General features: G+C 39.3%; 1 protein-coding gene across 2 annotated transcripts; it reads left to right on the top strand.

The window, feature by feature from the left end:
* Positions 1-9,650: 9,650 nt before the first annotated feature.
* LOC127632653 (PHD finger protein 13-like) lies at positions 9,651-23,096 on the top strand. 2 transcript variants are annotated; one of them, XM_052111361.1, is made up of 5 exons: positions 9,651-9,784; positions 10,498-10,538; positions 14,298-14,399; positions 17,491-18,181; positions 21,345-23,096. In XM_052111361.1, the coding sequence occupies exons 2-5, from the start codon at positions 10,500-10,502 to the stop codon at positions 21,569-21,571; spliced, it is 1,059 nt and encodes a 352-aa protein (XP_051967321.1). In that variant the 5' UTR covers positions 9,651-9,784; positions 10,498-10,499; the 3' UTR covers positions 21,572-23,096. The 2 variants fall into 2 exon arrangements, with proteins under 2 accessions (XP_051967321.1, XP_051967322.1); XM_052111362.1 differs by having other exon boundaries at positions 9,715-9,851.
* The last annotated feature ends 4,263 nt before the right edge of the window (positions 23,097-27,359 follow it).

Raw genomic sequence — 27,359 nt, 5'->3', positions numbered from 1 at the left:
TATAATCTCTTTTCAGGTTTAAATAGAGTTCCATCTTTTTTTGTGATTTAGTAGCATCTTTCCAATAGGTAATGTAATTTAGTTTTTGTAATTTTATAATTTGGTTGGGCCAGATAGTGCTGTGCTGGTCTGGCTGTAGTTTGAGCATCAGCTGTGAGAGTGCGCTCCGGGGCCGGTTCTGCTCCTGACACCGCAGGGCTTCGGCCTGGTAAGAGCTCGGGTCACTGCACTTCAGGTGCTGGTAGAATTTCACAGCTCTTTTTTGGATATTGATCAATAGGGGGTATTGTCCTAATTCAGCTCTGCAAGAGTTGTTTGGTGTCGCTCTGTTTACTTTTAGGATGCTTTTACAAATTTGGGTGTGCAGAGTTTCGATTGCCTCCTTTTTCCCATTTTGAAAAATCTTGGGTTTTTAGAGGTCCCCATATCTCGCTGCCATACAGAGCAATGGGTTCAATTATTGCTTGTAGGATTTTTAGCCAGGTTTGAATTGGAATTTCATGTCGAATAGTATTTTTGATCATGTAGAAGACCCTCATTGCTTTTGCCTTCAGTTCATTCACAGCCAGATTAAAGTTCCCTGTCGAACTCAGTTTTAGCCCCAGATATGTGTATTCGTGGGTGTGTTGGAGGACTTGGTTTCCTGCTCAAAGATGTATTTATTTTCCCTACACCTGGATCTATTTTGAAAAATCATTATTTTAGTTTTTGTGAGGTTAATTTTGAGAGCCCATGTTTGACTGAATGTCTCTACGACATCGAGGAGCTGCTGTAGTCCCTCTTTTGTTTTTGACAGAATGACTAGATCATCTGCAAAGAGGAGACATTTAACTTCTGATTGCGTCAGGGTTGGGCCGGGGGCAGTGGACTTATTTAAGGCTTTGGCTAATTCGTTTATATATATGTTAAATAGAGTGGGGCTCAATGGGCAACCTTGTCTGACTCCTCGTTTTTGGGAGAAAAATTCTGTTCAGCTTATTTCCTATTTTTACAGCACATGTATTGTTTTTATACATGGTGCTTATCAAATCAAATGTTTTCCCTCCAATCCCATTTTCCAGTAGTTTTAGGAAGAGTCCTTCGTGCCAGATCGAAGTCGAAAGCCTTCTCAAAGTCAATAAAGCAAGAGAAGACTTTGGATTTATTTTGGTATACATGTTTATCAATGATCGTGTGAAGAGTGTAAATGTGGTCTGACGTTCTGTGTTTGGGCAGAAATCCAATTTGACTTTTGTCCAGAATTTTGTGGGTTTTGAGAAAGTTCTGCAATCTTATGTTAATAATCGAACAGAATATTTTCCCCAGGTTGCTATTGACACATATGCCTCTGTAATTGTTTGGCTCATATTTGTCTCCTTGTTTAAATATTGGTGTAATTAGGCCTTGGTTCCAGGTGTCGGGGAAATATCCTACTTTCAAAACAAAGTTGAATAATTTGGTTATTGCGGTTTTGAATTTGTCGTTGGTGTATTTGATCATTTCGTTTAATATTCCACCAATGCCACATGCCTTGTTGGGTTTTAAAGCATGCAGTCTATCTGTAAGCTCATTTACTGTGATTGGGAAATCCAGGGGGTTCTGATTGTCTTTAATTTTTTCTTTCAGGATTTCTAATTTGGTTTTGAATTCATTTCGAGCAGGATTTGTTTCAGTTGTTTTGTACAGATTTTCAAAGTGTGTCCTCCATATGTTCCCGTTTTGAATGGCCAGTTCTTCCTGTTGTGGCCTATAGAGAGAGTTCCAATTGTTCCAGAAGTTACTGGTGTTTATTGACTCCTCCATTTCTTGAAATAATTGTTCTGTGTGTTCTTCCTTTTTTACTCTTAGAGTTTGTTTGTACAGTCTAAGGGCTTCGTGATATTGATGGCGGAGTTCTTCATTGTCAGGATCTCTGTGTTTTTGATTTGAAAGATTTCGTACTGTTGTTCGGATATTTTTGCACTCACTGTCAAACCACATTTCTTTGGTGTTTTTTGGTTTCCTTTTTGATGATTTCTTTTTCAAATTGCACATGGATGCTGATTGGTGGAATATTTTGGTAATGTCGCTAAGTGCCAGATTTATGCCTAATTTATTTTGTGAATATGTGTTCATTATGAATTTGTCCAATAATAATTTGATCGTTTGACTTTCTATTGCATTTTGATAATTTTCTGTGCTGTTATTTGTCCACTTATAGGGTGGTTGCAGCTTCAGTAAATCAGAGGGCTGTCTGTGTGATTCATTGCTATGAGTTCGTCTTAAATATAGTGTAATTTTACAGTGGTCTGACAGAGGTGTTTGAGGACTGACTGTGAATGCCCTGAGATGCACTGGGTCGATGTCTGTAATGAAGTAATCCACAGTACTGTTGCCCAAGAAGGAATTAAAAGTGTAACAACCAAAAGAGTCTCCCCGTATACGGCCGTTCACTATATACAGGCCCAGTGATCGACAGAGCTCTAGTAGGCTTTTCCCACTTTTGTTTGTTAATTTGTCATAATTGTTTCTTAGGTGGTATGAGGGCAGAGCGTGGCTGGTGTTTGTGATATATTTGTCTCCCTGTGTGTTGACAAAGTCTGGTTCATTTCCAGTTCTGGCATTTAGATCGCCACACATTAACACATTCCCTTTAGTCTGGAAATGGCAGATCTCCTCCTGCAGGATGGAGAAGGTTTCTTCACTGTAATAGGGGACTCAGCTGGGGAAGGTATATAGCACACAATAAAATGTGATGGTCTGTGGAGACAATGTCTTTTTGGATTTTTAGCCAAATGTTAAATTTTCCGATTTGTATAGCTGTGATTGAGTTTATGAGGTGTGCTCTATACCATATTAGCATTCCCCCTGACTCTCTGCCCTGAGTCACCCCTCTTAGTTTTGTCGATGGTAGGACTATTTCCTAAATCCAACTGGACAGCCAGTGGACAAATCTCTAACATTCCATGTTTCCTGTAGTATTATAATGTCAGAGTTCTCGATTTCTTTTTTTAAAGTCTGAATGTTGGCTCTTGATACCAAAAACAGAGGACCTCAGTCCTTGAATATTCCAACACATGACTTTCAGGGAATATGAGCTCATTAGATAATCACATTTGTTATTTCAAAACAAGACAGACATCAGTATACTGAATTGACAAATCAAGAAGAATATATTAAATATTATGATCCAAGAAAATAAGTTAAATGTATAAATTAGGTCAAATAAATATACAAAGATATCATATTCATATTACATATACATATATATATACATACACACACACATATACATCGTTTTTTTTTTTTTTTTCTTTCAAGAAGAATAAATAATGAGGTTTCAAAAAATCTGATATAAAATGAGTATAAAATAAACATATACACATGCATACACATCCATACTTTTTTTTTTTTCAAGAATAATAAATAATAGATTTCTGAGAATCTGATTTAAAATAAGTAGAAATAAAACACACTCTCACACACACACACACACACACTTATACATACATTTTCATTTTCCTTTTTTTTTATTTTTTTCTCTTTCTCCCTTTTTTTTTTCTTCCTTTTCCTTTTTTTCCCCTTTTTTGTGAGTCACTAACCCATGAGATGTGAGCACAGCACGGTCATCATGTGCTGGATGTTTGTGAGGTCTCTGGATGGCGATGAGGCCGGCTGGCTGTAGGGTGTGCTGGGGCTGCAGTGGGTCAGTGATCTGCTGGCTGCTTCAGCGTAGCTCCGGCTGCCCGGCTGCTGCTGCTGCTGCTGTTCACGTGGATGAGAAGGCGAGGGGGCTTCAGGCCTGGTCATGTAGTGTGTTCCAGGGGGAAACACAGAGCCTGTCGTGGGGTTCCTCCTGTCAGAGCTGAAGTGGTGGAGGGGGTGGTGTTTTGAGGGGTGTCCCTGCAGTGGCTCTATGGGATGTCCATGAGGACGCTGCGGTGCGCTGGAGCTGCGGTTGAGTGCGATGTCCTTCAGGGTTTTGGCAAAGATGGGGACTGCCCTTCTGTGGAGGTGGACATGGTCGTACAGGCTGCTGAGATTCAGTGTGGGGTGCTGAGCCAGGTGTACATTGGGCTTTAGGGCACAGTCTCTGGATACTCTAGCATTTATATGCCTGATGGTGTCTGGGTGGAAGTCCGAGCGCAGTAGCAGGGTGGAGAGGATGATTTTGGAGTTGGGGAAGTTGGAGGATGCCTTCTCAGTCACGTTTATGAGAGCTGTAGCTACTCTCTTTCGCTGAGCTCGGAGGTCTTTGCTGCCGGTGTGGATGATGATGTGGCTGGGGGAACCCAGCTGCTCTTCACACAAGAGCTCCAGGGCCTTCTGTGTGTTTGGGCACCACATTTTTTTGACGTTTTTTCTTGGAAACAGTCTCTTTTCATCGATAAACTTGCCATTGGAGTCCATGAGGAGTATAATGTGAGGCTGTGATGGACTGTAGGAGTCTGCTGGAGGAGGGCTGCTGGGCCGGGTCTCTGTGGTCGCTGGAGGAGGAGGCTCCTCTGAGCTCTGCTGTTCTCCTCTCTGTGTCGGCTGCTTCTCCACAGCTGACAGCTGTATGTGGGACTCTCTGTCCTCTCTCAGCTTTCTTATCTCCTCCCTCACTACAGACAGCTGATTGCTGTACTCCTCTCCCTGTTTTTTCATTTCTTGAGTTTCTTTTTTAAGCATTTCTATTTCTTTCCTGTAGTCGGCTTCTTTCTCTGTTGGATCAGTCTCCTTCCCTACTCTATGCATCTCCTCTCTCAGCTGCACCAGCTCCAGCTCCATCTCCCTGAACTTCTCCTTCATGTCGCTGATGATGCTGTGTAGAAGGGAGATCTCCTCACTGCCGTCCCTGGACTGCTCAGCTGTGGACTGATGGCTGGAGGTCGAGGGGTCTTCTGCACGCTTCTGTGCATTAGGGCTGATCTTGTTCAGCTGAGCTTTTTCTTTAATTTGCAGGAAATCCTTTTCAAATTGTTTCAGTTTCCCCTGGATCATTACAGTCCCATTTTTATATAGGTTCGCTGTTATTGTGACATCTGAATCTGAATCCTTCCCTTCTTTAATCTGTAGTTTCCATCCATTACTGATGCCCTTTCTAATTACTGTGGGGTAATGATGTCTGACTGCTGAGTGCCAGGCTTCTGGGTCTTCTGTATAGAATATGATGTTACTGACCTCTCCATTCCTGTATAGGTCTGAGTACAGGGTTTCTGGATTGTCCTTGAGGAGCTTTTCTTTATGTTTTTTCTTTAGGATCTCATTGGTAGCTTTGGATGGGTATGTTACAGGGATTGATTCTGTCATTTTTCAAATATTCTGACAGTTGCTGGCAGTTTGTTGTTGTTGTTGTTTTATGAATGTTTATATCTACTGGAGTTAGCCTTTATATTGTAGCTTAATTAAATCACAGTTTTTGGGCAAATCTTTCTCCAAAACAAAGGTGGTTGATTGTAGATATTTTGTGTACTCACATGGAGTTCCTCTTTTCCTCTCTCTCGTGGCAGTTGTGGGACCTTTAAGCCTTCTGTCAGCCTTCTGTCTATTGGTTGTCAGCTAGTTGTCTTCTGATTTTTCTTGATCAATTCAATGTCCTTTTGTAGTTAATATGTTGCAGAAGGTCTTATTTTATAGAGTTTTATCAAAACTGATTGTCTGTCTTGTCTTAAAACAACATTTAAAAAGAAAAAAATCAGGAGCTCATTTTCTTGCTCTCTCTCTCTCTCTCTCTCTCTCTCAATTCAATTCAAAAATGCTTTATTGGCATGACTGTACATATTACAATATTGCCAAAGCTTGGAACACATAGAATAATTATAAAGACATAAAAATAATAAAGTATATAACTTAAATTTAAATGTACAAATTAAATTCATTGTACAAATTAACAGTGTAACAGATTACAATATCTGTGAACATTCGATACCACAGTGTTTTAACACACACACACACACACACACACACACACACACACACACACACACACATATATATATACACATATACATTACTGAGGGTCACTGTGGTGGATAGTAGGGAAACACACTGAGGTCAGTCTCTCTCTCCTCTCTCTCTCTCTCAAAAACAGTTGGCAAACTGAGTGGGTCAATGCATCATGAACAAACTCCATGAAATCAGCACTATTGTTGGCAAATGAAGTTCCTCTCTGTTTTCAAATCGCATATATATATGTTTGGTTGTTATTTTGCTTTTGCTTTAATTCACTTTTAACCTGTTCAACTATTAAACCCACCCCTGTGTTGAAAATTATCATGATTATCCTTCAATATTTATATGTCCTGATGGATCATTAACAGTCATATGTGACAAAGCTTAGACCCTCTACTTTTCACACAAAACTATCATTTTTTTATTTTTTTTATTTTGCATTGCACAGCATTTTAATGTTTAAATTCCCTCTTCCGCAACCAATATACAGATAAAAATCAAATATGATTATGAATTTCAATATAGACAAGCCATATTTTAAACAAAAGCTCTTATTAACCAGATGATGTATATTTAGTTTATTTTTGTTGGAAGAATATCTGTTATATTGTTAAACACCCTAGTGCAGAACATAGTTTGTTATTTTCATAAAACTGACAAAATATACGGATAATGACGAGACACATATCATTGGAAAGCATAAGATCTAAGCTGTTCAAAGACATGTAAATCTTTCCCTCCGACCAATCAGAGCCTGAGATAATCATCATTACAATCTATACGCAATTTGGCGTCAACATATATATATATATATATATATATATATATATAGACTGAGACGAATTTATTTGGATAATTAAACAGCAGTTTAAACTTTTATTCTGTCTCACGGCATTGAAGAAGACAACGGTGCACGTTGACCAATCAGAAGAAAGGGGGAGAAATAAGAAATATATTTTGAGCCTGTAAAGTGCGCTCACGAGAGAAGCACTTGGTATTGCCGAAACACTTGCAGATGCATAAGCAGACATTTTATGATTATAGTTTATTATTTATCATATAAATAATAAACTTTTTTTCAGAGTTTTTGTTGGTGCTGAGGCCATTTTAGACTGGATTATTAGTGCTGTTGTCATGTATATCAAATAGTAAAAGTAGGATGTTTGGTGTAATATTTTTTGTAATAGCTTGTTTTTGCACTTTGGATAACCCGGGACCTTGAAGACACTAAATGGCCACTTTGCCTCCCTTCGGTTTCATAGTAATACCTTTTTAATTGTAAATGATTGAGAAAAAAGAAGAAGAAAAAAATCTGTGTTTTCTGCCATATAGTGGAATCAAACAAAACTTCCCATTTATAATAAGAGCATATAGGGCTTGAGTAATGCACTTTCAAAGACCAAAAAATTCCTATTTTTTGTGTTTAATACAGTAGTTTGAACATATACAATAACAATTATTGATTAACGATAATTATTAACTATACAATAATTAAGTTTTCTTTAAAATGAGACCAACATTTTACATTTACTTCACTGAATGTGGATAAGTGGAGCCTTCAGATTTAGGTATGTCAGTTTCAGGAGGAATTCACCCCTCCAAAAAACTAAGAGTTGAACAGGTTAAATTATGAGTTACACCGTCAAGCCGGTTCACGCCTCCTCCTTTCCCTTATAACCTTTACATTAGTGCCGAACTCCAGGAGGGAGGAGGGATGGCGGGGAATGGCCTCCGTCCGCAAGGCGAGGAGGGACTGGACTCCCCGATCACCTGGATCGATGGAGCCGCTGCCAGGGGTGGAGGAGAGCTTGCCACCACCAGAAATGTGAAGGGGTCGACTGGGGAAGACTGCCGTCCGTGAAGGGAGGAGGGAAACGACTCACCGAACACCTGGAGCGGTAGGGCCACTGCCAGGGCTGGAGGAGTGTCCCCACGTGCCGCCAGAAACGCAGAGGGGCATTATGTCCGCTGGGGGTCAGAGGTTTGACTCCAGTCCGCCCAGGGAGGAGTGACTGTCCTCCGCCTGAGAGGGTGGAGGAGTGATCAAGAACCACGCAATGGCATCCCTCCTCCCTCCTGTGGTTCGGCAACAGTGTAAAGGGGTTATAAGCGAAAGGAGGAGGCGAGAACCAGCTTGACAATGTAAATAAAGTTTAATAATAAACTTAAACAAAAACACACATAAACACATACGGAGCAGCTGCCCGTAGTTCTCTCTCTCTCTCTTTCTCTCGAACTGCCGTCTACCCCATCAGGCCGACCAGTGTCCAGGCGCATGCCTAACCCTAAAGGGGGTCGCACACCGAACGAGAAGCGCAGCGCCGCGTCGCGCAGCGCCATGTCTTTAAAATTCGAACACATTATTCTCTGAGTGTACACACACCGGCGGCGCCATTCGGCGTCTGTCCGCGGCGCCCAGCTACGGCTCAGGACCTTGTTCAAAACCCTGCCGCGCCACAGAGCGCCATTTACATAGTTGTAGGCCTATATTAAATTTACATTTATTTGTCTCAAATCGTCGTTAATGTACATACTTCACCATGTGCTGCAATATACATTTAGTTTAACATTCCTAATTTAACAGCTTGAATAAAGTCATATTGGAAAAAATATATAACAAACATAGCCCTTTTAAATCTTTCATTTTCCCCTGTTGTGCCATTTTTCAATACTCTACCATACTAACCATACTCTAACCCTTTCTTTCACTCGGGTTAGCTAAAGGCTAGCAAAATAAATACTATTGTATTATGTAACATAGTTGCCAAGACAACGGATAACGTTACAACAAAATAACAGACTTAACAACGTGATAGACACTTTTACTTGATTAACGTTCAAACATCAGCTATTAATCAATTAACATAAAAAATAAATAATACATCAAGTTAAAACTCACCCATCGTGCAGCTCTTCTAGACTTCTACCAGGAGTTGATTCAAAATTGAGCTCGCGCGAATAGTATGTGCGCGTCCGGTGTGCGATACCTGTGAGTTGTTCTAGACGTGGCGCGGCGCTGCGCTGCGCTTCTCGTTCGGTGTGCGACCCCCTTAAAAGTGTACAACACATGGTTAAGATGGAAAAATCTAAGATTTTGTCAATTTTCAGAATAGTATGAAAACAGAAAAAAAAAAATTTAATGTATTTTATCACTTAACTCCTTTACTGAACAATATTATTAAATAATTTAAGACACTAGTTGGATGAATCAAATTAAAATAGCACACTTTTTGGTGTGTCTGACGGAGTTGACAAAAATGACAGTAAGATGCAAGTTATAAAGTGAATAAATGTAAATTTTTAGAAGGAAGAAAAAAAAAGTGGTTTATAAAAACCTGTTCCCATCGTTCGTTAGCTGAGACCTTTGTCTACAAATATATCTATTTCAAATTAATTTAATAAAAAAACAAATTAATAAAAGAATTTCCCCACATCTAATATTATAAATACAATCCCACTTGACTGATCCATATGAAAATAGTTGTTCTGTAGTTCTGCTGTGCCATAGATTTATTTCCCTCAGTCTTAATGTATAATAAACACAATCTGACAATATAGACAAATAGATTAGTGACCTACATGAATAAAAATGTGCTTTAGTCCTGATATGCCATAGTTTTACACCTTTACTTTTTTCCACTTTTAACATATCTAATAAACAAAATAGTACAGTTTTTACACCTGCTAGATTAAAAAAAATCTTATGCAGACATGACTTTGGTTGAGGGACTTTTATTTTGACAGACAAACTGACAAGTCTGTCGGGGTATCACCAATCACATCTTCATCATATATCATCAGTGTTTTCTGTCTCACCTGACACTGTCATCGCCTGTTTCTCCATTCAGGACAAATATCTTCATCTGCACCGTTTGTGTTTCAACAGCTGGTAAATCGGAATAAACAAAGACAAACACAAACAGCAGGCACGACAATGTTAGCGTGACGGCTAGTCAGTAAGCAAATTCTTACAGGGAAGGGAACAAAAGTGGATCAACTTTTGTTTAAAGACCTTAAAATGGGAATTAGTGACAATTTCGATGTACAATAGTGAACACTGTGTATAACTAGTGTGTTATTGATGCTGTAATATTATAAAACATTACAGATCCAGGATTAGATTTTAGCAGGCTAGCTGTACTCGAGGACTGGCCATCAACAACATTAAAAAGAACAATTTATTTTAACGAAGTGTTTCAGAGGAACATTTAAATCTCCCATCTGAATCAAATGGAAGATGTGAGGTTGAATTAATTATGTGTTTAGATGAGTTTAATGTGTTTTTGGGTGTAGAGATGTGACGCGACTGAATATTATATAATCTTACAAATCACACTTTTCAAAACGTTTTATTTTGTAAAGGTATGGCGGTATTGCATTAATATTTGATTTATATCGAATGTTTACTGCACATTTATTCAGTGTTTTCTTAAAAAAAAATACTTGCTCCAATCAAGTAAACCTCAAAAATAGATACAGTATTTTTTGTGTTTTTTTCTATATATTTTATATCAAATTTAGAAGTGAATAATAAGTATGCAATGTATTATGTTGTATATTAACATCATGTGAGTGACTAAAACACAATGTTTTACTTTATAGACATGGACAGCAGCTCAACAACTTGTGCATTTGATTCACAGGTAAATACATTTTGATTTCATGTAGTCCATGTATACTGTTAATTGTCACAAATAGCCAGGGGTGTAAAATAATTGAGTAAAAATACTTACATATTATACTTAAGTATTATTTTTGGGCAATTTTTACTATACTCGAGTGAATGGAATACTTCTACTTACGGTAATAACATTTCCAAAGAAAAAATAGTAGGCTACTTTTTACTCTGAAAAGTGGGGGCCTGGATAGCTCATCGAGTAAAAATGCTGACTACAACCCCTGGAGTCGTGAGTTAGAATACATGGTGTGCTGAGTGACTCCAGCCAGGTCTCCTTAGCAACCAAATTGGACTGGTTGCTAGGGAGGGTAGAGTCACATGGGGTAACCTCCTCGTGGTTGCTATAATGTGGTTCTCGCTCTCTGTGGGGCATGTGGTGAGTTGTGCATGGATGCCGCAGAGAATAGCGTGAAGCCTCCATGCTCGCTACGCAAAGATGCACGGATTGACGGTCTCAGACGCTGAGTTCTGAGATTTGTCCTCCACCACCAAGTTTGAGGCACGTCACTAAGCCACCACGAGGACCTAGAGTGCATTGGGAATTGGGCATTCCAAATTGGGGATAAAAAAAAAATAAAATGTACCCATTACTTCCCAATTTGGTATGCCCAATTCCCAATGCACTCTATGTCCTCATGGTGGCATAGTGACTTGCCTCTATCCGGGTGGCAGAGGACGAATCTCAGTCGCCTCCACGTCTGAGACAGTCAATCCACGCATCTTATCATGTGGCGTGTTGAGTGCGTTACTGCGGAGACGTAGCGCATGTGGAGGCTTCACACTATTTCTCCACTGCATCCACACATAACTCACCACGTGCCCCACCGAGAGTGAGAATCACATTATAACGACCATAAGGAGGTTACCCCATGTGACTCTGCCCTCCCTAGCAACCAGGCCAATTTGGTTGCTTAGGAGACCTGGCTGGAGTCATTCGAACTTGCGACTCCAGGGGTGGTAGTCAGCGTCAATACTCACTGAGCTTATGTCCCAAGGGGCTGGGTGCTCTGACATCACAATTTGTGAGTGTGTTCTGCCATGCATCGGAAATGGCATGACTGTGGCAACGTTTTTGCACAATAAAAATGATGTGGTTCATTACACATCTCAGGGCAGTTCCAAAGTGAAATGTCCACTGTGTGCGCTAAAAGCGAGTGAAATGTTGAACAGATTAGGTTTTTAAGGTTAAAGTTCTATAGAAATTTAAATCAACAAAACCTACATCCCTACCATAAACCTTCAACTTAAACCTAACCGATAGTGTCATAAAAAGTTAATGTGAGATGAAAAACAATTTCTGAAGCAGCAATGTAATTTTGTTGTGCTTCTTTGACACTTTGCCTCACGTGTCGACTCGTACCCCTGTCCTTTGTATCACAAGTGCAACGCTCTATCAGTTGAGCTACTTCACAATTTGATCACACTAAAAGAAGCTTGGAATTGTAGTTTATATAATGCAAGTGTTAAAATGAGTCATGCACTATAGCAGGAGTGTTCTTATGTCATAAAATAGCTTTGTGTGAGGAATGAGTGTTTATGAACTGATAATCTGCCGTTTTACTCGTGATTTGAGTGCAAAGGGATTAAAATCATTGTTATTTTAGCGCCTCTGGTGTTCATTTCAACAGGAAATTGCTGTGTCACGCACAACAGGTCACATAAAAATCGTTTTGCGAAAATGTAGTTATTGTAACCTGATTCTTTGACCAGGTTGTGAATGCCAATGTGGGAGAATATGACAGTCGTCAGAGACAGTACAAAGGCGACTTAACAAGCCAATTGAATTTAACTGCATTCTGTCACACAATCGCCACTCTTCATTTCATTCATTTTTTTTTTTTTTTTTTAAACTTAAGTACAATTTACTTTCACTCTAAGTATGTTTTTGGTTAGATACTTGGACTTTTATGTATGTGTGGCTGACAATGGGGTAGTCTGTCTCATTTAAAACTGTAAGTAATGTGTAATTGTGTAAAAAATATTCAAATAAACTATAAGTTTCAGTGTTAGTTCAATAGTTACTAGTTTGAGCTCTTAAAATAACATTCATCAAAAGCAGTATAATAAGATTGTGTGCTATTGTAACGTATTAGCAATATCTGTCTAAATCAGTAATTCGGTTTAGTATAAGTTGATGAAATTTAGGAAGGTATATTCTGCTCTTCACAGTTTTCATGGTTGGATAAGACATTTTTTGTTTTGTTTATTTAAACATGTTTTTCTCTTTTTTTTATTTTTGTATTTCGTTAGTGTGCCTCGAACTGCTAAACTTGTCATCAATCACATTTTAGTATGTGTCAAACGTTATTATAACATGTAAAACGCGTAGATTTGATGAAAATAGCATTGTAAAAACCTAGTTATGCATTTTTTATTTGTGGTATTTGTGTAATTGAATGATTAATGTGTCTTTTATTCGATGTCAAATATTTGCAGTTAACAGAGGCGCTGCAAAACTGCACATGTGAACAGTCTTGGTTTTGGGCTCATTTTATTACTATAATATAAATAATATGCTTTCATATTACACTATATATATATATATATATATATATATAATGCAAATTTTCAATGCAGCTTTTCATTTAAAGGAATATTCCTGGTTCAACAAGTTGAGCTCAATCGACAGTTTGTGGCATAATGTTGATAATCACAAAAAAATTATTTCAACTCGTCACTCTTTTTCTATAATAAAATCAAATATCACAGTTACAGTAAGACACTTACAATGGAAGTGAATGGGGGCCAATTTGTAAACGTGAAAATACTGTTTCAAATGTAAAGCCATGAGACAAAAAAGGTGATAAAAATGTATCACCACAAGGTGGAAAGCTTTATACAATCTTGTATCCATTTTTACATCTTTATTGCAATGATGTCACAGTTTGGAAATGTTGCCACATAAATCAATTGATTAATTAATTATAGTAGTTCACCCAAAAATGAAATTCTCTCATTATTTTCTCACCCCCATGCCATCCCAGATGGCTTTCTTTCTTCTGCAGAACACAAATAAAGATTTTTAGATGAATATCTCAACTCCGTAGGTCCATACAAGTGACCAAAACATTGAAGCACCAGATAGCGCACAAAGGCAGCATTAAAGTAATAATAAGACTCCAATGGTTTACTCAATGTCTTAAGTGGTCCAAATGATTTGTGTTGAGAACAGACAAAACTGTAACTCCTTTTTCACAGTACATCTTGCCATTGCAGTCTCTATGCATGACATGATTTCAAGCTCAATTACACTTCCTAGTTCTTAACGCATGTGCAGAGCGCTAGATGGCGCTAAGAAGTGTAATCAAGCTTGAAATCTGAGACGCTGATGTCAAGATTTATAGTGAAAAAGGTGTTGCATTTTTGTCTGTTTTCATCCAAAATCAATTGGATTGCTTCATAAGACATTGATTAAACCACTGGAGTTTTGTGGATTACGTTTATGATGCTTTTATGGGCTTTTTGAAGCTTCAAAGTTCTGTCACCATTCACTTGCATTGTATGGACCAACAGAACTGAAATATTCTTCTAAAAATCTTAATTAGTGATCAGCAGAAGAAGGGAAGTCATACACATCTGAGATGGCATGAGGGTGAGTAAATAATGAGAGAATTTTAATTTTCAGGCAAAATAAGCATTTAACCTTGGGTGAAATATAATAACTGCTAAAATGATGACTTGCTTACTGTCTCATCTTGGCACTGTTGCTGCTTTATAATTACAGGGCTACAGTTCAACATATAAGAGGAAACGGACTGTGGAAGATTTCAACAAGTTCTGCACTTTTGTGCTTGCATATGCTGGTTATATTCCTTATCCACAGGAGGTGAGTGTCTGTGTTTGAGACCGAGAATGCAATAATAGTAATGTGTTCACAAAATTTCCACATACTTATTATACATTTGATTAAAAGTGTTTCTGCCAGAAATGTGTGTTTGCACTTTTGTACAATTTTGATGGCACTGGGTGAAGGGAGCCTAGCTGTCCACAAATGCTCGCTCAACCATCTTGATATGAATCTCTCTGACACATTAAGGCTATGACACAGACCTTCAATGGTTCCTTCGGCAGTGGTGTAGCACTGGGTTTGTTTTTGTTTTTTTTCCCCCTGGGTGTTACTCCCCCTGTCTGCCCTTTTGAGCTGCTCTGCTGCTGACACTCTTGTTTGATCCACAGAAATGGTGGTGGCAGCCGCTCTGTCACGGCCACTGAGAGACATCCCCCTTCAAAAAAAACCCAGCCCTCTCTTCCAGGGTAAGAGGGCCACTCCAGTCTCCTCCATTCTCATCTCAGACCCTGTCTCTAAGAGTCATACTTCAGCAGTGTGTGTGCATCCAAAAACACTTCACTTTTAGGTCTCGCCCCCTTTAATGGATCTTAAAATGGATGGAGACTAAATTGTGTAAACTCTGTTACGTGAAAACCCAGGAGGACAGAAAATTGTTCTGTTTCAAATCCTAGTGAGCGGCCTTGCTGTCTACATAGGCAGGTGCATTCTAAGGCAGCATCTTAACTGAAATGTAACCAAGTGAGCCAGTTTACATGCACTTAAAAGTAAGATTTCAGTTGGAATAAAACTGTGAAAATGTGATTTAAATGCTTTAGTCTACTTAAATGTAGACCAGATTAAATTTAAACTGGGTAAATATAGACTTAAATCATACCAGTCAGATTTTGGTGAAGTTTGACAAACGGACCACTATAATGCAATCGTAGCTCTGCTTTATCCCACATATAAACATGTTAATCGGACCACAATAGAGCGCAATAGTGTCCGCCCACTTTTTCAGTTGTATCGGTTCTGGTAGTATTTTTCCCATTTGACTTTTTCTTAAGGATTTCATAAAATTGTTCATAAGAGTTGTAAGCCATGAACCAAACCAACCATCTCCGAAGTGAATCTTGACATTACATTTGAAGCAAAAGGGAGTTTGAAAATCAGACTAAATATGAAGTTACAAGACTGCAGTTACTGTCCCATGAATTAATTGAATTAAAAACAATGGAATATAAAACTATCAATTGAAAGTTGTTGATTTTATAAGTATAGGATCAATATATTTTAAGGTTACTGCTAAATATTGACATGTACTGTTATGCAAGTATTTTGAGAGTGGGCAAGAAGTGGGCGAGATGTTTTTGCGTGCTTTGTTCACCGAATTTCCCTGATTGGTGGATTGTTTCTCTTCCGGATCATGGGGTAGTGTAGTTCTTCTCTAAAATGTCGGCATTAAACAAAAAGTTTTACAAACGAAGCTGAAATAATGTGGACTGATGGCTTCAACACAAGTATACGCCATCTAGTAATAACCTTGGAGCTCACGGTAGTTCTTTTTTTTTAAGGTTTATAAGATACCAACTAAAAATCTGTTCCCATCTGGAAAGAATTTATGGGATTTTTACTTGCGAATCAGCCTGTTGCACTCTTTTGGGTGTGATTTGTAGCATGTTGCAAAGCGCGATACTCTAAGCTTAAAATCATACATGGCACACTCAAATATTTGTTAAATAGCTATTTTTGAATTACATTTAACAATTCTTGGATGACTTTTTTTTTATATTTTACTGCACTTTTCACAGTGCATTTACGGATTCGCCTTCTATGCAAAGGATGCATGTAACGATATGTTGGAATTTGGTCAAAATTTTCATCGAAGGCAGCATAAATATGCTCTCTAGTTTTTGAAACAGAGCTAATGTATCTCATTACTTTGCAGTTGGTCAAAATTCATATCTTTTTTATTTTATTATTTATGTCTTACATTCTTAATTACTTCACACTTATTTTGTTTTCCCAGGTCACTGAGCACAAAGGAGCAATTGTACTTCTGAGTTTAAAAATAATGATTGTTGGCGTGAACTGAGGGAAGAAACAAAAGTTGGGATAAGCAAAAATGGACCCACAAGATATTCTACAAAATAATCTGCAATTGATTTGGGATCTATTTATTAGCTGGGATGGCATTACTCACAATCAGAAAGCTGATTGTGGTTTGGCAGGAAAATTATGGGGAAATTTTAAGTTCTCTGAATATACAGTGGATTTCAAAAACCTGCCATTTGTGTGCTTTATTTTTAACAGCACATGGTCAGTCTTGGGTTTTTCTATGTGGGCGCTGTTGTTTAGAAACCTGCATTTCTGATGACCAGTAATTTATCTCTGTCTTAGGGGCTGAATCTTGATTTTTAGCAGTGCTTCTAGAAGAATATATGCTTGCAATTCTTGCTCTGCGCTGTAATGCTTTTCTGATCCCGGTCTGTATAACTCGTTCCACACTGTTTGTGATGCAAACATGAATAATACCTCAAATTGTTCAGCTTATTGAGAAGAGGTTTGCTATTACAGACTATGCAATCTGACTTGTGATTTTTGCCTGGTGAATGATAAAACAGACACACAAGTTCCATAGGCTTATATTGAAGGAGGGACCAGGAAATATCTAGTTAAGCAAGCCCCATGCAAATAGCATCCACCAAGAACACCCTAGCATCATGGGACCTTTTTTTGTACTTTTGTATGAGCAGGCACACTAAAATTTACTAAGTTTTTCCTTTTGCTGTCTGGTACAGCTCTACAGTCACATCATCACATCATAGAAATATTTTGTTTTCCTCAGTTGGGAAAGGAAAATGGAATATTGGCTTTTATCATCCGCAAAATATGAATAAAAGTCATATTAAAAATCTTTGAAGTCTTCATTTGATATAAGTAGACATTGTCATCTTGCACCAGTTTGGTCTGCATTTTACCAGCAGGATTGTGCATGTGGATGCGTTTCTGTTTATTAATTTCACCATAAGTGGTGATCTGGGAGTTAACATTTGTTCATCTTCAGACTGTGATGGTAGAAGTTAACAGATGTCAAAGTGGAATAGTCGTTTTCTAAATGAAAACCATTTTTAACCTGTGTTCACAGGAGGCGCACTTGAGGAACAGTTCTAGTCCGCCCAACAGCACCGGCAGCACTGTTGACAGTGATGGATGGGAGAATCAGAGACTGGGCTGCGGCCTCTCGTTTCCGTATGAGCACCCACCCAAGAACCACAAGAGCTTTGGTGGATTCAAGAGACCTTCAAGAGTGGACTCTGAGCCGCAGAAGCGTCCCAAGTCAGCTGGTCTTCTTCTAGAGGGTGGAAAGAAAGCTGACAAGGTGAAAAAGAAGAAGAAGCTGAGGAAGAGTAAGGATGAAGCGTTTGGATCCTTTTCTCAGTTTATTCCTAGTGCTCAAGGGGAGATCGCCAATCTCGGATGTACCATCAAAGAGGAACCAGAAGATTACGTCAGCATTCCTGTGCCATCTACAAGGATGGGTACAGTGCGGCCTGCACATGCTGGCACGTGTTCAACACCTGCTTCAGGCTCTCCGGTTCCTGTAATGTGCAAATGGGAACCTGATTCCGGGCATTCATGCTGGGACAGTTCTAAAAGTTCTGGGTCAGAGTCAACATTGGAGGGTAGGGAGAAACCAGCACTACCTGATGGAGAAGCCATGATGTTGAAGGTAGAAGGTTTGCCTGGTAAAAGGACTGTGATCCGCCAGGGAAAACAAGTGGTGTTCCGAGATGAGGATGGATTGAGAGATGATGAGGACATCATGGTTGATTCAGGTAACCTCTTCCGACATCAGTTAATTGGTCTTATTCCTAAACTTAGAGAGTTGTCTTGTTGTCTACTACCTACATATGCAGCTGCCTACAAAGGCAGCATCCTAACCAAGATGGAACGTCATAAGTGACTGATTTGAATATTCTCCATAGGCAGCAACTCCGCTTCATCACGCAAAGTCCATAGCAATCTAGACTCGCAGTTGATTTCAATATAATTTGCCATTACCATGTTGCTAAGCTAATAACGTAATAATCTAATAAGTAAAAAAAAAATTATTTTAAATACATTGACATATTTCAACATTACAACATATATTTTAATTCGTCTGCCATCTTAAATTTGATGCAATTCATTCTATATGCGATGCAGCCATAGATTGTGGCCAAATCAAGGTTAGGCCAGGTCCACACTTATGTTTTCATTAAAAACACATGTGTTATGTGTTGTTTATGCTATCCACTTTGGTTCTGGAGTATGACCTCAGCCTTTTCCCACCACCTTAGTTATCGGTATTGTCAAAATGATAATATTACAACATTTCAGTTGAAAACACATTGATTTTGCTACTTTTACACCTCATATCCACAATGGAATGTGGTTTTCTTCCACCGAAAATGAAGACGTACAAAAACGCTCTCTAGTAACGCGTGCTTTAGAAAATGATGGCTTTAGGTGGCGGCTGGAGTGGCGTTCCTTAGGAAGGAAAGCCGCGACCGCAACATTGCCATGGTAAGATTCTCGCAGTGAGAACACTAACCATCCACAAACACTGCCTTGGTGTGATCGCTGCCCAGACACATGAGGCAGCGCCTGTGACCGTCAGGAGCAGAGAACCCTCAACTGCATCCAGGAACTACACAGGGGCAGAAAGGCATCTTTGTAAAGACGCGTCCTGAAAAGAGAAAATAACTCTTTTAGAGAAATGAACTCTTTTAACTGCGCTGTCGAAGCGCCCAGGGGCAAGCTGCACTCCTGTGCAGAGAAGGATAAAGCCGCTGATATGCGCCGTAGATCCAACAGCAATCGCTCAGAGATGGGAGGAAACAGACTGTGACTCGCAGCTTGCTGCATACACAACCGATCGGCTCCGAAGAAATTTCTGAATGAAACAGATGCATTTCCCTCCCTTTATACCCATATGTCTGGGGCGGGACATGCAAATTCTGTCTCACAATTTCTCATTGGCCTTTTCTCATAGATCAGAGATGCAAAAGGCTCTCAAGAGAGACCCCTAGTGTCGCTTCTTCAACACAACGTCGAAGTGAGCGACAGACGGGGAATGCTTTTTATAGGTTTAATTCAGTAAAGAAATTCACTGCAAAAAAAAAAAAAACTATTGTTATCAAGTGTTTGTCTTGTGTTCCATTTAAAATTGTCTAAAAAACTAAATACATTTACTTGAGAAGCAACATATAAGATATTTAGACTTGATTTTATCTTAAATATAAGTGGATTTGGTATATATGTGTATTTTTTCACTTGGTTACAAAATATACTTTTATTCAAGATCTGTTCTCTAAAAGCAAGTCTAAATATCTTATATGCTGCTTCTCAGGTGAATGCATCTTTTTTTTTTTTAAAGCAGTTTTAATTATTTCTAAATATTTGTATTTTTTATATTATTTTCAACATTCTCAGATAAAAAAAATTTTCTTCTGAGTTATAGTTCTTAAAGTAAATGTACATTGTTTTAAATGAGTTTTAGATATTTTTATTGGAAAAACAAGCAGCATAAACGTATTTTGTTGCAGTGTATAATGGGGTGAAGACTACCCTCTCTCACCTGTTTGTTCACTTCAATCCATCTTTAACTCACAAAAAACTAATTCTCTCTTATTAATAAAGCTGTGTATTGCCAATTTTCTTCACGATAAGAAATGCACAGTGAAATATATTATGATTCAGTAAGTTGCGAGCCATCGCATTATAATCTATCTGCATTAAGTGTATGCGCTCGAGGGATGAGCGTCCCCACGACAGTGTTTATCAGCCGGGTGCAGTTTCAATCTCTTCCCCCTTAGACCGGATATTCGTGTAACTCATAGAAGAGGCGCTGAACGCACAGAGAAATGGCAGTTTCGGAGTTTGTAGTTAATTACATGACCTGCTTCCGTATTATTTGAGCTTTAATAAAGCTATAACGCATAAAAACTGCATTTAAGATGTAACTATTTAAAGAGCTCCGGCAACGATTATTCCACAATGAGAGTTCTTCTGTATTTATATATTTGGTATTTTTGTATAATTCCCTCATACTTTGCAATCTACATCACCTGAAGCTGTTTGGAAAGTTTAGAGTGCATCCGGACTGTGAGCTGTGTAATTCTTCCTCAGTCAGGTGCAAGCTGCAGTGCTGCTCTCACGTGTCATCATTAGAGTTTAATGCAATCTCATGTTACTTTAAAATTACATCAAATGACTATTCGACAATGAAAATTGTAATTCCTTCGATGATAAAGACGAGTCTGACCATCACCCCTGGTGAGACAAAACCACTACTCGTCAGTGAAGAGCACTTTTTGTCAGTCCTGTCTGGTTCAGCGAAGGTGGGTTTGTACCCAAAGGCAACATTGTCTGGAAAGGACCTGCCTTACAACAGGCCTACAAGCCCTCAGTCCAGCCTCTCTCTGATTTTTCTTATTTCGGACAGCCGGAGCACTGATGGAGGGATTGTGCATTCCTGGTGTAACTAGAGCAGTTGTTGTTGCCATCCTGTACCTGTCCTACAGGTGTGATATTCGGATGTGCCAATCCTGCTACACGTGGTCTGCTACTGCGAAGACGATCAGCTGTCATTCCTGTCTCCCTGTAGCGCTGTCTTGGGCATCTCACAGTACAGACATTGCAATTTATTGCCCTTGCCACATCTGCAGTCCTCATGCCTCCATGCAGCATGCCTAAAGCACGTTCACACAGATGAGCAGGGAACCTGGGCATCTCTCTTTTGGTGTTTTTCAGAGTCAGTAGAAAGGTCTTTTTAGTGTCCTAAGTTTTTATAACTGTGACCTTAATTGCCTACCATCTGTAAGCTGTTTTAACGACCGTTCCACTTTTTATGGTTCATTGAACAAGCATGGGATTGGAATATCCCAAGGATATTAACCACTGATATATTGTGCTCCCCTAATATTTGCATGTAACTTTTGTCTCTTTTATATGTAGATGATGACTCCTGGGACCTAGTGACATGTTTCTGCATGAAGCCGTTCGCTGGGCGGGCGATGATTGAGTGCAACCAGTGTAACACCTGGATCCACCTCTCGTGTGCCAAAATCCGCAAGTCCAACGTCCCAGAGACATATATCTGCCAGCGGTGCAAAGACTCTAAGTTTGACATTCGACGCTCCAATCGCTCCCGAGTGGAGTCTAGAAAACACCTTCTCGACTGATGCCACTCCTCTCCATTTGCCCCTCCCACATGTACAGAAACTCTTAAAGGTAACTTGTTGCGTGAAAATAAGGCACAATGTCTACAGAAGAGAAAGGGCTTAGTGACCTACATGCATCATATTTTTCCGTTCCTGTTTTTAATACTTCTAGCCTTCCTAAATGTTTGCATAAGAAAATCAGTACTTGGATGATGCATTGAAGGTGGCAAATTTCTGCCATACAAACTGTCGACGACTGGAGTTTTACCGATACATGCCTGAAGGTATTACGATAGGTGGTGTTCTTGAAAGAAAGGAACAAAGGGGTAGCTAGAAGCCACTTTATACCTGCAACTTTCAAAAGTATGTCTATTTGTCAGAGTATGTATATTATGTGAAATAACCTTAAGATATCAGTGTTTGAGATGTTTAGACTCAATTCTTTGTGGAACTTTTCTGAGACCCCAAATTTGTATGAGACAAAGTTCTATACGTTGGATAATGCTGATCAAAGTCAGTGATACTTTGGAGTGAAATATGAGAAATGGTTGCAACAAATGGAGGATCACATAATGAGACTGCATGTATCATTTCTGTTTCTGTGTTCATAAAGCTCTGATAAGTTGAACTTTCTGCCCTACTTTGAACAAGAAAACCTTTGTTTGCATGTTTTAATTTGACTAAAAATATTTTAAAATGCTGTAGATAATTTTTTATTAGGCAAAATTATGTTCTTTTGAATTTCCAAGTTAGCTGAATAGAAAATTGTTACATGTCCAGGTCATATTTCACCCCAAAATCGTAAGTAAAAAATATTTCGCTTTAAGAAAATTAAATCATTATTTAAGACCATAAAGATATTTTTTCTGCTATGGGGATTCTCATTACTGTAACAGTAATTTATATAAATCTCCATAAATAAAAGGCAATAAAACAAATTTTATCATGTATAAAAACTTTACAACATGTCATAGTTTTCTTAAATATCCAGCAATTACTAATAAAAGTCTTCATTTTCTTTATACGATATATTATTATTCGCATAATATAAATATATATATATATATATATATATATATATATGTATTTTAATTTCTTTTTTGTGTGTGGGGGGGGTGCTTTAAATATGACCAGGACTTGTTCTTGACAGATTTTGTGAGATTCACCCTCACGGATGAAGAACATTTTTGCCTAAATAATTTATTGACATCTCATGGTTTTATCAGTTGTTGTTATTTTTAGTCTTAACAGGAAAACTGTGATGTGAGATGTGTATATATTATCTTTCCAAAACATGTAGCTTGATTAGAAGAATCTTTTATAAGGTTGTAGTTGTTGTCAACAGCTCTGACCCTTCTAACCTGTTTATAATTTGATCAATACCTGTTTCATGTTAATAAGCATGCTCGGTGTGATTGCGTCCTATTTGCTGATCCAATCCCATTGAAAATCAGAATGTTTGTTTCCTTGAAGATATTACCACATTTGGACATTATGTACTTTTTATTTTTTATAATTTTTTATATATATATATATATATATATATATATATATATATATATATATATATATAAATATCGGGCAAACTTGTTCATGTCTTTAGATACACATTGCAGAGAAGGTAAATTATTTGATACCTTTAGTATGTGGATAAGTGTAGAACCTTTGTGGATGTGTTTGGTATGTTGACTTCACCCTTCACTGGAATACTGCATGCTGACCATGTAAAACCTTTACATTTGAGGTATAGAAATTTGGTCCATATTTCTAAGCATCTTCCTTAGGTCTATTTTTTTTATAGATGTTCTTGTTGCAAGTTTAAGGCAAATAGTTTTTTAATTACTTTCATGTAAGTGATTAAAATTGTGAAACTGGAATGATCGGGATGTCGAATGAGTCGGTGGAAAGATTCCAAAATGATTCTTTTTTTTTTTTAAGCACATATAAGTGGGATATCCTTAAACCCTTAAATTGGGGGGAAAAATAAGTATATGTCTTCCCCATAAGGCAATTTTGGAATCTTTATTTAAAAAAAGACAAGCTATATTGTTATTGTTTTGAGGATATAATGCCACTTGTGCATTTAATTTTGCATGTTAATGCTTTTTGTTAACCATTTATCAAGGGTTTCATGGATAATGGTTTCTGTACATTTATGTTTTGTACTTTCGTAATGTGTTTCTGAAGTATGATATTATTTCAGGACTGTTTGTGTGCAGGAGAGAAGTGCTCACACTTGTTATGCTAAGGTACAGAGGCAGTGTCCAATGACAAGAGATGTTTTTATGAAACCTCATTTTGTAAACTGTTGTAAATAAAGAGAGATATAGGATTTTAAGGACAATTTGTGTGTGCCTTAGTATTCCTTTCTAGAAATTGAAACTTATGTCTTAATATATATATTTTTTAACAAGATATCGAATGATTATAATAGTTCTGTCATACACCTTAAAATGTAACTTGGACCTCTTCTTTGTTAGGGGGGTTCTGCTTACTACTTGATATCCCTTTGTAGATAGCATCAGCTAATGCCCTTAGGACATGTTCATGATGCCAGCTATAGTGCCCCTCTCCCAGGGCCTCCAGCAGCTCAATTTGTTCTCCAGGGATCCCTTTTTGTGACAATGGGCATGCTGGTGTGTCTGCCAAGCCCCAGCAGAAGAGGTTTGGTGAGCTACGCAGAACATCGTAGACTGACTGGATCAGGAGCTTAATCCGACACGGCTCTGCCCTCCACAGCACTCTTCTATCTTCTATTCTAGTGTTTGCTCCCATCTTGTCCACGTGCCCTGCTGCCGCATTCCCACCATCCTACCCAACCAAACTTCCTCCACCCCTGCTCGCACTTCCTCCTGCACCAACTGACTCATTGCCTTCCCCTGGGCTTTATTGTAGCTAGGCCTGGAAACGCCACCCAGCCCAGCTCGTCCCACTACCTGCTGTGCCCTCCACTTCCTCCGAGTCCTCACCTCAATGCCTGCCCTGGAGACCACGGTGTCGCTCAAGTCTCTGTAGAGCAGCACTTCTCTTGCCCAGGTGACCATGAACTCCTTCAGACTGCTGAAGGGTAGCTGGAGTTTGTTCTTCCTACCATGCAGGACAATACTGGATAGGCTTTAAGGTAGGCCCAGCAACCTGTGTAGGAAACTGCTTATTCTTCTCTCGAAGCTTTCAACAGTAGTCAGTGGGACCTCATACACTAGTAGGGACCTGAGGGGTCATGGTAAAATGCCATGCTGGTATATCAAGTCTTGTCCACTGCTTTAAACCAAGCTTGCTGGTCATCTTGAATGATGCACTGTCTTTCAGGGTGCTATCAAACACCTTACCCAGAATCTTTAGCAGTTTTTCTTTGACAGATGGGTTCTGTATACCACCTAGGGAAAATCTAAACCTGTCCTCAACCTTACCCTTCCTCACCACCAAAGATCTGGACTTAGCCAGCTTAAAGCTAATCCAAGCCTAGTTGATGAGTTTCTTAAGGGCATCCATGAAAGCTGCCCCAAGAGGGGCTGCCTCACACCAAACTAGGGGGCCTGTACATTGTACTTCTGCTGACTTGACCAGCATTTTCATTGCCAAAGAGAAAAGTCTCACAGAAATGGTGCAACCAGTGATGATGCCCTTCTCCTAACAATGCCATGCAGATGTTGATTTCCCAGAAGTAACTCTCAGACTTAAACAGTTGTAAAAATCCAGAATGAGGTCAAGATGAACATGATGCCGTACCATTGAAATTTCCACCCGCTTGCGTGGGATGGACCCGTAGGCATTGGTGAGGTCCAGCCAGAGGATTGTAAGGTCTCCTTTGCTTTCCTTCGCATCAAAGATCAGCTGGGTAAACAGCCGTGTACCTTTGAGACTCCACCTTCTGCACAGAGGTGCAGAATTATTTGCCCTCCATTCTGAGGAGTGAGATGATTTAGAATTGCTCGATGGTACTTGCATTCTCCTCCTCTGGAATCCAGACCCCTTCTGCCATTCTCCACAGCAGTGCCAACTTACCCCTCCTCTAGATTACCTTAAGCAAGTGCCACAGTCAGTACAAGAGGCTGGGACACCTCTCGTAGACCAGGTACGGTAATCCACTGGAACCTGGTGCAGAGCAGGATCTAGCAGCTCTGACAACGTCCTGGAAGGTGCGTTCCTTACTATCTAATTGTATGGTGGGTTCTGGTGTGTTATCAAGGCCCTACAGTGCCCCAGGTCTTAAAACATTGCATTGTCGTTGAGGGGCAGCTGTGGCTCAGGTGGTAGAGTGGGTTGGCCACTAATCGCAGGGTTGGTGGTTAGATTCCTGGCCAACACGACTCCACATGCCGAAGTGTCTTTGGGCAAGACACTGAACACCAAGTTGTTCCCAATGGCAGGCTAGCGCCTTACGTGGCAGCTCTGCCGTCATTGGTGTGAGTGTGTGTGAGATGCAGTGTAAAGCACTTTGAATACCGAATATAAGTGCAGACCATTTTCCATTTCTCTGTAGGTGTTTCCAAGATTATCAACCTTCTCTTTGTCACAGGCAAGATGACTGCTGTGTTTTTGGCCAAGTAGTTTCCTGGTAAATGCGAGGGGGTTTAAAATGAAGGCAGTGTGTTTCCTTGACTTCATTCTGCCCTTCCGTCTGTGCCACTCAGTGCAGCGGAGAGTGATGTGCTTCCACCTGACAATGTTCTGGAGTTCTGCCAAGGCTGGCCAATCATCCTCCTGTAACGGTGGCGGGCCCAAAGACCAGATACATTTTGGATTTTAAATGGTTCCAGAAATAATTTTGGGCACCAGACAGGTCAAGCCGGTTTACTGGTAAATTTTAACCCTTAAAAGATAGCTCACATAAACCATCAGTTACATACACAAAAAAACACCACAAACAACTGAATACTGTTCAATATGATATATTTTTACACCCATCCATAACACACTCCTAAACACAATGTTTAACAGAAAACGGTTATAAAACATAAAAAACACTGTAGCGGAAAGTCTATCGGTGATGCTTGACTCATGCACCTGTATTTTTTTTAATCAAAATCAGCAGATTTTGAATGTCCTTTTCACTCACAAGTATCAAAAACAAAACAACATGGAGGCAAGAAATAGAGGGCAATTAGATTGGCACGAAAAAGTTATTGAATTTAAAGGAAAGAAGAAAACTAGATGCAACACTCACTCAGCGAGGTGCGAATGTGGTGCTGTGAATGTATGTGATTAGGTGTGTGCGGGTTTGTGTGGGTGTGTTTGTAAATCACTGACCACTGATGGCAGGGAGAACTATTCCCGGGGGGCATAGTTCTGAGAACTGCATAGAAACCGACACAAGTCAATTACCTGAACTTGTTACTTGACAACGGCCTTCGCATAAGATCACAACACTCTGCAGCCGGCATTAGGAAGTGTGGCGTGGAACTGTTTCACTCCGGCGATAACACTGGCCAAACACAGAGCATGTCCCGCTTTAGCTTAGGAACTGATCTCATACACCCTCAGGAGGAGTGGAGAGGATCTAGTAAAAAGCGAGGTGCACGGATTACCTGTCTCCATCTTTACCTTCCTTTTGATAATTTTCCTTCATTTTTTTGTTCCATATATGGGCATGGATGGGGCAGATTTTTTCATGCACCGCTACACTCCCCTACCTCTTAATACTGCCTTCTCAATTATTTCAGCCTTCTGCCTTAGCTGCAAGATCTTCACCTCCCTGCGATTGGCCCCCCCGAACCTCTACTTACCGCTTGCTCCTTTATGCCAAACCTTTCAAATCTGATGCTGATAATGATGGTACACATGGCCTGAAGCTTCTGATCTGCATCAC

The sequence above is a fragment of the Xyrauchen texanus genome, chromosome 39 (assembly GCF_025860055.1).
Source record: "Xyrauchen texanus isolate HMW12.3.18 chromosome 39, RBS_HiC_50CHRs, whole genome shotgun sequence".
Taxonomy (NCBI): Eukaryota; Metazoa; Chordata; class Actinopteri; order Cypriniformes; family Catostomidae; genus Xyrauchen; species Xyrauchen texanus.
Note: the sequence above shows the minus strand (reverse complement) of the source record. Positions and strands in the feature narration are given on the sequence as shown.

Coding starts and splice junctions, on each gene's coding strand:
- LOC127632653 (XM_052111361.1), top strand. CDS start 10,500: ATGGACAGCAGCTCAACAACTTGTGCATTTGATTCACAG. Junction 14,400..17,490: donor ATATTCCTTATCCACAGGAG/GTGAGTGTCTGT, acceptor CTGTGTTCACAG/GAGGCGCACTTGAGGAACAG. Junction 18,182..21,344: donor GGACATCATGGTTGATTCAG/GTAACCTCTTCC, acceptor TTTTATATGTAG/ATGATGACTCCTGGGACCTA.